The 12415-nt window shown below is 42.9% G+C and overlaps 1 protein-coding gene across 2 annotated transcripts in view; it reads left to right on the top strand.

The window, feature by feature from the left end:
- Positions 1–12390, top strand: part of LOC109958920 (E3 ubiquitin-protein ligase RBBP6) — a 13267-nt gene extending 877 nt beyond the window's left edge. Inside the window, exons 2-17 of one of the 2 annotated variants that reach the window (XM_020597893.1) lie at positions 755–860; positions 2911–2959; positions 5504–5548; positions 5696–5778; positions 5871–5967; positions 6140–6279; positions 7474–7643; positions 8023–8126; positions 8299–8466; positions 8750–8892; positions 9823–9928; positions 10026–10092; positions 10182–10224; positions 10746–11042; positions 11551–11694; positions 11992–12390. In XM_020597893.1, the coding sequence (XP_020453549.1) occupies positions 755–860; positions 2911–2959; positions 5504–5548; positions 5696–5778; positions 5871–5967; positions 6140–6279; positions 7474–7643; positions 8023–8126; positions 8299–8466; positions 8750–8892; positions 9823–9928; positions 10026–10092; positions 10182–10224; positions 10746–11042; positions 11551–11694; positions 11992–12388 (2159 nt within the window). In that variant the 3' untranslated portion in view covers positions 12389–12390. Of the gene's footprint in view, positions 1–754; positions 861–2910; positions 2960–5503; positions 5549–5695; positions 5779–5870; positions 5968–6136; positions 6280–7473; positions 7644–8022; positions 8127–8298; positions 8467–8749; positions 8893–9822; positions 9929–10025; positions 10093–10181; positions 10225–10745; positions 11043–11550; positions 11695–11991 lie in introns of both variants that reach the window. The other variant, XM_020597892.1, reaches the window with a different exon arrangement.
- Positions 12391–12415: the final 25 nt, after the last annotated feature.

Genomic DNA, 12415 nt, shown 5'->3' with positions numbered 1-12415 from the left:
GTCAGTGAGATGTGGGACAAAAAAAAACAGCAAAGGTACAACAGCCCAGTCATGACCACAACAAGAAAGCAAAAGAACACAGAACTAGATGAAATATGTATGAATGACAGGACTCAGCAAAGTGTGTGCTAGTATTGTGCAGATAAGCTTTGCAAACAGTCTTATGCTGTTATGTGTCAAGAGAAAGCACAGCTGTGACGCACTCACTGCTCCTGCTGTGTTGGCAGACAGAGCAGTATTATACATTACTGGTTGTAGTCCCAGTAGTCCCAGTTGCAGGTTTCTGCAAATCAGATGTCACAAGAGTGCTGCATCATACAGCCTGTGGTCTGTTGCACACCGGGATCCAAAGAGTGTCAATATTTTCCTAAACTTTGCTTTGGTTCACACTGTAATTGTAGATGATTAGGAGCAAGAGTTTAAAGATCTTACCAGACTGTAAAGTTCCTGGAACATTTTAATTGTTTTAAGAAGCATGAATCATCTCATTCAAAGCTCGTTGTGTCATGTCTTGATGTGTAGCTGTTGGTCGATTATACTTAATTGTGGTCAATGATCAGTGACGGAATGTTTTTGAACATTTTGTCACAATTTTTTGATAAATTAATCAAAAGAATAAAGACTTCAATATGACATTATCATCAGTCCCAGACTGGTTTCTGCTAAGCAGTCTGTCTCACATCAATGGGCCTCAGAAGTCCCAACTAAATTCCTTAATGTGAGCAAATCCTCACTCTGTCCATGTCCCCCTCAGAGTACACAGATGATGAAGGTCTCATCTCCAAAGGCTGCTCTGTCATCGTCAGGAGAATCCCCATCAGCGGAGGCAGGTCCAGCTCAAGCAGCAAGACCTACAACAAGTAAGAGCTGTTTTTTTAGGTGGGTTCCTGCTCTGTTTCTGTCTTTGCAAAAGCTCCTCTGTACCTACAAGAAGATGCAGATTCACTCTTTGAGGACCCCGCCAAGAAACAAGAGGTGAGTCCCAACTCCCCTAATTGCACCCGCTCCCTCACTTCATCTTTCCTTGTCTTAGTCCTGCCGATATAAGGAAATGCAAGGAAAAACTGAGGAGAGAGGAACCAAGGCAACATGTTTTAAACTGACATGAGATCCTCCGATCATTCATGTGAAGTGTCTAGTCACTAGCTTAAGGGGCGTGTCAGTCCATAACAGACTTCCGTGAAGGATGCACTCGTGTTTCCTCGGTTATAGCTCCTCCAGGCAGCCTCCTCTCTCCTCGCTCCTCAGAGCAGAAATAAGGGCTTTGGGACATCCTTCATCATGTCAGACCAGAATGACTTCCGGGTGGAGCTAGGATCGGACACCAAGAACAATAAAATAAGGGAACTGGGATTCACCATTTGCTTTTTAGTAGTCACCCTTTCACATTAACAGCCTACGATGGCTATGGATATTGGCTAAAGACTCATTTTAATATGAAAATGAGGCTAAATATTGGTCGAAATATTCTTTTTATAATTTTGTCAGTGCCACCCAGCTCTGCAGTTACATTCTAATAAATGAAAGGATGAGCCAACGATGGATTTTCTAAACTGCATATTGGCCTGAGTTCAGTGGACATACTTGTCAGTGAATATAGATTTATATATGTTCTTCTTAGTATAAAAAATAGTGTGGTTGTTAATGGAGATGTATGGGAGGAGTCATTTTTAAAGATGGTGTTTTCAGGGATCACGCTGGTGACTAAGGCGATGCTAATAACTTCATCTGAAATGTGTACGGAGGCTTATTTCAGCTGATGGTCGACAGCTGATTAAACTGCATAACCCTTCCATGCTAAACTATGCTCAATGGAAAAGAGGACAGAGCTGTAACTCCACGGTGACGTCCACAGGGATTACCCAGACATTAGTCAGCTTAGACAGGAGAGCCAGCAGCGGCATGGAGAGCCGGAAGAGACCCCACATCAACTCGCTGGCGGTCATGTGATCAGTCCCGTCAGCACCATGCAGTCGGGTGGGCAGGAAGGGAGGACTAGAGTGATGCAACGCTGCCCACAAGATAACATGCAGCAAATCATCTCTCGCATTGCAAGTAACCTTCAGGTGTGAGGCTTTTCCATGTCCATTTTACAAAAAAATAAAATTTTATTCATAAATACAAGTCGTTAAGACGGTTTCAAACAGCCCCAGGTGGCTACAGCTGCCATGTTTAGTGGACTGTTTGTCATATTGAACAGTTCACTTGGCCAAGTATTGACTTTGCGATACTGCAGTGATAATAAACTGGTTTCGGGGACTGAGGGTGTTTTTCTGAAGCCACAGTTGTGCACCGAGTACAACAGTGAGACATCCGTGACAAAAAAACTGACAAAGGTAAAAGATTCTTCAACCAAATTAAGATATTTTCTCTATAAATTACAGATTAGACAACATTTTATAAACTTTGATTTTTAAAGAAAACCTGTAGCTATACAAGTTGTTGAAAGTGGAAATATGAAAAACTAATAAGGAACAGTTCCACACCTGCTCCACTCACAGCGAAACCATTTCATCTTTATAGATCTGTAAGCGTAACGCTGTAGGGGCATTCTGGGTAATGTAGGAAATCAACACTTAAAGTGGAAACGGACCAGGCAGATTTAAGGGACCACAGAGTTTCTTGTGGAATGTGGTCCTGACATCTCGAGCCAGGGTTACAGGCTGGACCTGTGCTATGGGTGCCACCCTGGGGAGTCGAGGACCTTCCCACTCTCTACTTGAAATGCTTCCTGAGCTGCAGCCAGGCTGGTGTTCATTAAGTGTGTCTTTGTACTTTTGAGTGTTTTGACAGTATTTCCAGTAAAATGTCTCCTTTTCATGATCATACATTGGTGTAGTTTCAGCTTTAGACTTAATTTTCACGCTGTTAATTTATTAAAATCAGAAATTATTTCCTTTTGTGTTTCAGGGAGAGTTCATGCATCCAGCTTCACCACAGCTTCAGAGCCACCAAAGCAGTACGTAACCAAACCAAATGCACCCACACCTCATCTGTAGCACCGCTTAACACTTGCTATGGCCAAACATAAAATATCTGTTTCACTAATGAAACATTCAAGAGCTTTTAGAGCTACTCGGTATTTGATTTACTGCTCTGAGATAAGTCAGATTTAACTGACAATATTTTAAAAGTTACGACAACATAGTATTTTGTGTTGCACAAGAAAGTGAAGTGGCGCTTCCAGTTTAACCGGTGCTATATGCTTAGATATTCTTTCTCTTAAAGGCTCTCAGGTGTTCATTTAACAAGCTGCTGTGGCCCCATTGCTGATTGTTGAAGAGCATTCCCTCTATCTGTGGGTGGTGGTCGCTGCTCGGGTGGGTTAGACTTTATCGTGCAGGCCAGCTGTTCAAAGATAAACCCAACTGTTGTTTTACTATGCTGTGCTGAAGGCCTTTACTCACTCGCCTGTCGTCCAGGAGCTGGCACTTGCTCACTTTTCATTTATGGATCTTTTGGGGCACCTTACGACTACTCGACAAGTGCCGCATGGTTTCTTGATAGCTAAGCAGCTTGTGCTAATATGACTCATTAACTTGAATTAAAACTGTTTTTAATGTATTTTATTAAGTAAATTGGATCTCGTTCAGTTGTCCGATAAGACTGGAGTTCCTCATCCACAAAAACACTCAAAATGCAAAATTTAGCATCAGAATGAATAAAATCTCTCGTGCGCTGTGAAATTCTTAACACCATCCAGACTGTTGAAATCCAGTCAAGAAGTGGAAGAATATCGATTTTTTTAAAAAGAACTTAGAAAAGACCTTTGCTTCTATAGAGGAAAAAATCTAATTACTGTGGCAGCTTAGCTTTGATATAGAACAATACAAATATAATGCTGCCTCTCTTGAACCCAGTCCTCAGTAGCCAAGTAGTGCACAGTTATTTCATGCTGTCTTCTCTTTACTTGCTGGAGTCTGAATGAGTGTGCACTGACCTGATGTTCTCTCTGGTTTCTCAGTAGGACAAGTGTCTGCCACTTGTCTTAGCACTTTGAGTTCGATGGATAGTGTAAACTTTGTGTATGTGTGATTTTATACCAAATAAAGTCGTTTGTTTGAAGCTGCCTTATGTATTGATTATGTTTTTAGCTTGACTGGTGATGACAGCATCAGTACACAACCACAGTCGATAGGTCACCTCAGAATAAGACATTGTGTAAACAGTCTCTGGAATCATACGACATTTCTAATTGATGATTAAAATCTTAAGTTTCACATTTTTCCTTTGTAGCAAAAGCAAATTAAACAGAGAATAATAGTGTGCACACTGTAATCACATTGGACAGGTTTAAGGGGGGGGGGGTGATAAAGTCTGATGACCCTCAAGAAGCAGATTTTTAAAAACTGAAGCAGCACACGTCCTGAAAGCACCTTGTATGAGTCAAGCTTTGAAAAACATTTGGATCCTACACTTCCCATAATGCAACTTGATAGCATCTATTATTAGACTTGGCTGACCGTTACTAAACCCAGGCAGGAAAACCTACCACAGATAATAGAAGGAGCTCAGAGAGTATCTTTATGGGTTGGACTTAAAACAGTGACCAATAGCTTCAGTTTGATAGTGTTCACATCCACATCAGACGATTAATGTAGGACCTGTCCACCTGTGAGTGGCAGGAAGTGGGTAAGATGAGTCAGCTTTTGGTCACAACAATCAGTGTTGGTTACTGTTTTGTAGTGAGGCTCTGCCAGGCCGGGAGCACAGACAGGCCAACGGGGCAGTCGGACTGAGGTCAGGCAACTCGTTGGTCTGCTGAAGGTAAACCAGTCTTCAACTGCTTGGCCATAAAAACTCATTAGTTGTCCAGTTTGTATGTTTAGGACCACTGCCCTGCTGCATTGTCTCAGAACTTATCCACAGATCTTGCAGTGCTCACTGTGGATAAATGGATGTGAACCCTCCCACTCTTAAAAGTGAAAGTATTGGACAACTTGACCTGACGGTGGTGTGAGATGGATCACCAGACTCGCTGGGAATCATCCTCAGGGGGGATATGTTTGTACAGTGTTTCACATCTGTCCAAAAAAAGAGAGTTCAGTCTGGCGTTCTCATCACACACATCGAGTGCTTTCTTGGTTTGTGCATGTGTTCCAACACAGCAGAGGACAAATCAAGATCAGACGTTTGAGGAAAGTGAAGTAGACATTAGGTGATGTTTTTTATTTTTGCTGACATGACAGGTGTAAAATTCCCAGGAAGCGTCGTCGTCTTCACTTTCAGTGTATGCACTTTTAAGTTGACAGCAGGTGCTGAGGCAGAAATCGTGCGACGTGAACAGTGTGGTGACGTTTCTTACCCACCCTGTATGAGAGTCACTGCTGGATGTTGGTGTAAATTTGATCTCAGTTCAAAACGGCAGCCGTTGTTTTCATGTTAACGGGAAAAATAACCAATGGTGGTGGAGTTCTTGTGTCATGAGTAACAGGACAAATGGTCTTGTTTTGCTTTTTTTCTTATGAACATAGAGGCTCTTATGTGTGTTTAATTCTAACAGATGGATACCCAGAGTTCTCCCAGAACCTTGCCCATATTCGCTAAGGTATGCCGTCTCTCTTCTGTTTTTTTTTAATTCAGCTTTTACACATTTATCCTGGTTCACGTGAGCCACTTTGAATTAAACACTGATCCTGTTTGACCTGCCATCTGTGTGTCTGTTGCACAAATGCATGTATCTGTGTGCATGCAGATGGCGAACCTGGCTGATGCAGATGTGTCAGAGGAGGATAAAATCAAAACGATACTTAATCAGTCCACCTACGATGCCTTAAAGTGAGTCACTTCTGTCATGTCGTCCATTCCTTCATGTGTGTCAGTCTCACTGCTCTTCTACTCTTCTCTTTTTTTTTTTTTTCTCACTCTAGTTACAACAAGAAGTCTTCTACTGTTCTCCCAGCAAACTACACATGTTTTCGCTGTGGAAGTAGCGGACACCACATCAGGAACTGTCCCACCACTGGGGTAAGAGCAGAATGTGGGAGTCTCACTGGGAAACTTTTGATTAACATGTGTTTGCATTTATCTTATGTTATTTGTCTGTTGATGTCGTCTCCATGTGTGGGTAGTGTTGACTGCTGCTTACTATCCTATAAGGCCTAGGATTAAATGTAGATATGTGTGTGTTTGACAGCAGGATAAAAATTTCGAGGCCCCTCTGAGAATAAAGAAGAGCACAGGCATCCCTCGTTCCTTCATGGTTGAGGTGAATGATCCCAGTGTAAAAGGAGCCATGCTGACCAGCTGCGGACGTTACGCCATTCCTGCCATAGATGCGTGAGTCTGAACATACTTGTGTGCTCTTTTTGCCACGAGTTAGATGAGAAGATTGATGCCATTCCCATGAGTCCATTCAATGCAAGTCTATAGCCAGTAGCCAGTTAGCTTAGCATAAAGAGAGAAACAGCTAGCCTGGTTCTGTTCAGAGGAAATGACATCCACCTACCAGGATCATATGATGATGTTCACCTTAAATGAAGCTCTGTACAATCTGTGCACCATGTAAGAGATCTTGGACAATCCACTTTTAGAAATACTTGGCTTTGTTTTATGATTTATTAGAATTTTTCCATGTTATATACTGTATATTTATGCTGTCTTGCTACCTGATTATGATGCCTCTGGGAGATGATTTGTTTTGCTGGCTTTTCTATACAATGACAATAACTTGAACTTGATTAAAGCTCACTAACATATAATATCTCATTTCCTATCTTTATGCTAAAGTAAACTTACTGGCTACAGGCAGTAGCTACTATATTTAATGCACAATGTTCTTGTCTATTTTGTGGCTAGAAAGTGAGAGTGTATTTCCCAAAATGTCAAACTAACACTTTCCAAGGAAAGTGTGCAAACAGTTTACATCACAGTGGCTTGTTCAAGAGTGTTTTTTATATAGTTGTGAATCCAAGAAGATGGCATGACAAACATAACCGAGCTGTTTGGTTATTACTTCCCACCTGGACGTACTTGCATGTTGTGAGTCCAAGCGAATTATTGCATTAATTGTAAATCTCATTTACAAGTGTCTGCACACTGACAAAACAACAAAGAGGCCCAAAAAAGTACATTTATTACATGTGGAGCCGATAAAATTAGAGAATGTAAATAAAAATGTGAACATTTTGGTTAAGTCACCTTCATCGGCACAGCTTCCAGATCCAGTCTGTCCTTTAACTGAAACATTCACATTGTTAGAGAACCGCTGAGGCCTCTTGGATGAGTGGCAAGAGTTATCTTGGGAATATCCAGTGACCTGGATAACTGAATCCTCATTGGCACAATTAGCCAGAGTGAATTTCACACACAAATGCTACGGGCTGAATTCCAGCAGGAAGTGTGTGCTCATCAGCCGGCACTCGTGTCACATACAGCAACCGTGTGACCTGTGTCACTCTGGTTAAAAGTATCCCTGGAACACAAGAAAGGCAGATGTGAACTTGCAGTGTGTGTACTACTGTCTGCCTGCAGAGAGGCATATGCCATTGGGAAGAAGGAGAGGCCTCCGTTCCTCCCACAGACACAGTCGAAAGCTGTGGAGGAGGATCCTATACCTGATGAACTCCTCTGTCCGATCTGTCATGACCTGCTGAATGACGCTGTGGTCATACCCTGCTGTGGAAACAGCTACTGTGATGAGTGTGAGTGTCTGCCACACACAGACACACATCAAGACAAACGTATGCTATGATACTTTAGAGAATGAACCAGTTCTGATCGTGATGGATCCTTATTACCAGTCCAGGAGCTGATGTGTTTGCCTCTGTGGTACTTGGTAACTCCCAGAGATAAAGATCAAGTTAAACTTTGCTACTGCACTAGACGTATCTGATTCTGAATGTTGACATTTGTAAATATTACTTGCATAGATTGAATCAAAGTCACAGAATAATGCCTGCTGGTAACATGAGCATATAACCACTAACAGATTAACATTGTCATTATCATATTTAAAAGGTTTCCGTTTGAAAAGGAAGAGCATTTGAGGCTGTGGTCTCACCTTCTTTCTGTTTTGCACAGGTATTCGCACCGCCTTGCTGGATTCAGAGGAACATGTCTGCCCCACGTGCAGCCAATCAAATGTCTCCCCTGATACCCTGATAGCCAATAAATTTCTCCGACAGGTGAACAGAGAAATGGATAGAAACTATATGTTGATCTTAGAGTTGGAGGGGAATAGAAATAATGTGATGTCATCTTATTTTGGTCTAATGCATCTGATCAGAAGATTTACGTTTATCTTCAGTAGAGAAAAGCTCTGACAGCACTCACTATACTCGTCGTCTCTCCACACAGGCTGTGAACAATTTTAAGAAAGAGAGAGGCTTCATCAAAAGTCTGAAAAGTTGTGGTACCTCCCAGTCCCAAAATCCAACCCTGACACTGAGCCATGAGCCCACCCCGCCTCCTTTCCCCTTGCAGCGCCAGCCTCAGAAACCTGACCGACCTGCCGGCAGCCAGGAGGTAATCGTCTTAATGATGGGTTTCATCTTGGAGGCAGGAAAACAGAATAGTCCTGTATCTCAGTGACTCAGGAGCAAACAGAATAATTATAGTTTTCTTTCTCAGGTCCCAGTGATCATTCTCTTGTGAAAGCCATTGAAATAACTGTTAGATACTACAGTATGCTTTAAACAGAATTCTCCATGTTCAACCTTTAAAAGAAATATATGCAATATACATTAATATTGTTTGTTCCATTGTATTGTGTTCTTGGCTATATTCTTTTGTTGTTTCTGCTCTGTAGGACTCTCTCCTACTCCACTCAGAGGCAGCAGACACACTGCCACTGTCTGGGTCTCCTCCTGTGACAACAGGTCCCACCTCTGCTTGCAGCACACCTGGCACTTCCCTCCAGCCTGAGCACAGCCACCTGGAATTACATGACAAGTATGTTAGCAGAGAGTCACATGCATGCATTGACTGTGATATCACTCAGGGATACAGTGGATTGTGTGTCACAGATGTTCAGTGTGCAAATATGCATGCTGTGTAAATGACACTGTGAAAGTGATGCTTCACCCTCTGCTGCCTTATTTCTGCGTGAAGCTAAGCACATCCTCAGGTTTCATGTCGTAGTGCTTGAGGACTGTTAGAAAATGAGGTCACAAGGTTAGCAAACAGCTTTATGTCATTACATATGGGGCAACAGGTCTGGGGCCTCATTTATGTTTGATTTCAAACGATTTTTGTTCGCACTTGTATCTGTGATGGTCAGATCACAAATCAAACTGCAGTCTGCCCAGGTTTTCTCAGGCTACATGCAAATAATGGCCGGTCCTACTCCAGTGTGCTGGTGAAACTTCTAAAAATGTCAGAATAACTTCTGCTCTTAAGAAGTTTTGTTATAACAGTGACAGTTTAACTAGCTAGCTATTGATAAATTGACAGACACATGGATGAATATTTTCTTTCTTTGCTCTCAAGCAGCCGCTTTCCTGCCCACACACATCATTTAGCGCTTGAACTAATTAGCAACCACAACATTGGTCTGTATGAAATACCCAGAGCCACACTTTTCTGGCCAATAACGATGTCATTTCAGTGTAAAATCAGCCACTATTAAAAGAGGAGACAAAGAATGAAATTAGGGTGAAGACTTGAACCACCAGTGTTGGAGAGTTTATGGTTTGTAGCATCAGATCTTTAGCCGGATGTGTCTAAAAAGATTCATAACAAGTGCCCAGAGAAGTTGAACATTTAGTGAAGTCTGGGATCAAATATAGCTCCATGGATTTGGGACGTAAGAAACAAGACAAACGATGACACTGATGCTGTTTTCAAGTGGTACTGACTGTGACGCGTCTGCTGTTTATACAGGGAGGCTGAGGAAGCGACACAAAATGACTCAGCAGCTGCTGCTTCCCAGTCTGTACTGGTTCCAGACAAAGAGCCCACTGCTGCTCCATTGCAGCTGATACCAGTGGTGAGGACACACACACACACACACACACACACACACAGACGCACACACACAGACACAGTTTGTTTGTATGAAATCTGTGATGTTTGTGTCCCTTCAGGTGAAACGGCCAACGGTGGCAGAGCAGCCCCAGTCAGTCAGTGTGGATCGACAACAGTCCTCCTTAGGTGAGGGACTGACAGCATTAACCCTTTGTGTCTGTTCATTGTACTCTTACACAAGTTTTAAATAAATAAAAATTTCTCTCAATCCAAAGGTTCGGCACCAAGACACTCTGGGCCTTCATCTGGCTGGGACAGGTCAGTGAAGTGTGTGTGTGTGTGTGTGTGTGTGTGTGTTTGCTTAGTTCTGGTCTGTATTAGTGCTGCACAGTTAATCGTACTGTGAGTGTGATTCAGATCCCTGCGCCATCTCAGTCTCACGTGACAGTGATTCTGCCGTGTTGGCATTAACAGTGAGATCCCTAGCATCAAACTAAGCGCTCCTTTTTCCTCGTCAGCTCCTATTGGGCACTAGGTGCAGGACACCACAGAATATCTTTCACAGTGTCGAACATGTCGGATCAGTTTTTGAATCAGTCTTCTCTTCCTGACTACAGCTCGTCACGTAACGATTTCCTGCTATTGGTTAACGCAGCTTAGTGAGGAAAAGGGAGCGCTTGGTTTGATGCAAGGCATCTCCCTGCAGGATTATTGTCACGTGAGACTGAGCTCGCACAGGGATCAAAATCATGCACACGATATGATTAATCGTGCAGCCCTTGACTCTATTCACACTTTGAGGACCAATCTCATCTCCTCTTGCTCTGTCTTCCCCACAGCTCCTCTTCCTCCTCAGGTTGTCCCACTAGAGGCTGGACCAATTCCCAGCAGTTTACTTCCTCCTCCTTTTCATATTCAGCTTCTGCACCACATCTCCTTCCCTCCCCCCTTTTCCTCTCAGCTCACCAGTCTCATAGCACTTATTCCCCTGGATACCCACATACCACGCCCAGCTGGACGATCCCAAACCCCCAGGGTGCCCCCATCCCCTCCCTCTGCCCCCCTACCTCAACAACATCCTTCTCTGCACTCGAAACCAGTGACTGGTACAGCCATCAGAGAAAAGAGAAACAAAGGTAATAGTGAACAGTCATCTGCTCTGCGTGTTCCAGGCAGCTACTTACATAATAGCATATCTGCAAGTCTCTTGTATGGAGAAAGACTTTGCCAGCTGTTTTCTTTTTCTTAAGGATTCTTACTTCAGTTCCAGGCAATGAAATACATTTTAAAGTAGCTTTATTGGATCCTGCAAGTTGTGTTTGAAGGGAATTAGATCAGGTATTAAATTTTATACAGTATTACATAATTTGCCCTGCTCAGTGTTTATTTCCATTAAAAACTAGGATCCTTATCAAAAATGTTTAGATCATTTGTTGTATGTAAAAAAGAATAAAAAATAATGTTGGACAATATATTATCAGCCTTCAGTGAGCGATGTCAGGTTTCTGGTTGGACTGAATGCAGCAGAAACGTGGTGCACAGTTTAGTATCAGCTGAAGAAGAAGTGTAGTCTGAGGAACCGATGTTGATAAGAACATGAACTGTATACCGTGGCTAAGTTGCTTCCCCGTCCATGTCACTCAGGTCACCTCCCAGAGGATCTGCTTGCAGGCGCTCCTCCTCCTCCAAGACCAAGACCAAGTCCAAGTCCAAGTCTTCTTGCTCCTACTCTCGCTCTTCAAGCAGGTCTGGTTCCCGTTCGCGGTCCAGATCCCAAGGCAGATCAAGGTATTTTGTGTCCTTTATTTTAAAAGGATATTTTGTTTTGTTTGTGGTTTTTTTTTTTTCTGTTTTTTGCTCAAAAAAAAAAAGAAAGACTAACATGATCTTCTCTTGTTGTGTTTTCCCAAAACACTGACCTACTGGTTTTAAATGCAATGACATACTTTGAGTTTTAGATGTTCCTCCATCTTCATTTTAAAATTATATTTGTTCAAACTCAAAATACCAATGACTCATTAAAATGTGTGTAACGTGTAACAGATGACTCGTGGTCTTTTATTTCTTTGTTTGGTTTTTTTCCAGGCCCCGCTCACCTTACTCCCAGCACAGAAATGTCCACACCCGCTCTCATCCCTCCCGCTCTTCTAACTCCAGTTACAAACGCTCACGTTCCCCTACATTGTCCTCATCATCGTCGCCTCAAGTGGGTTACTATTACAGGTCCAAGTCACCATCAGACCACCGTAAAAAACACCACCACAGCCGCCATCAAAACAGGAAGTCGGCTTCAGGCAGCTCTAGTTCCAGAAGGCGAGGAGAGCCACCAAGGAGGGAAACGGGAGGCTCAGAGGGAGGTTTAGCCAGTTGCCTGTATGCTCAGTATACAAACCAGCCAACCAGTCTGGATGTGGACAGAGAGCGCTACCTGCTGTGGAAGAAGGAGTACAAAGAGTGGTGTGAGAAATATTTCAGCGGCTGAGCACAGTCTGTCCTCCCCACCACCATT

This window comes from Monopterus albus, unplaced genomic scaffold (genome assembly GCF_001952655.1).
Source record: "Monopterus albus unplaced genomic scaffold, M_albus_1.0 scaffold35.1, whole genome shotgun sequence".
Lineage (NCBI taxonomy): Eukaryota > Metazoa > Chordata > Actinopteri > Synbranchiformes > Synbranchidae > Monopterus > Monopterus albus.
Note: the sequence above shows the minus strand (reverse complement) of the source record. Positions and strands in the feature narration are given on the sequence as shown.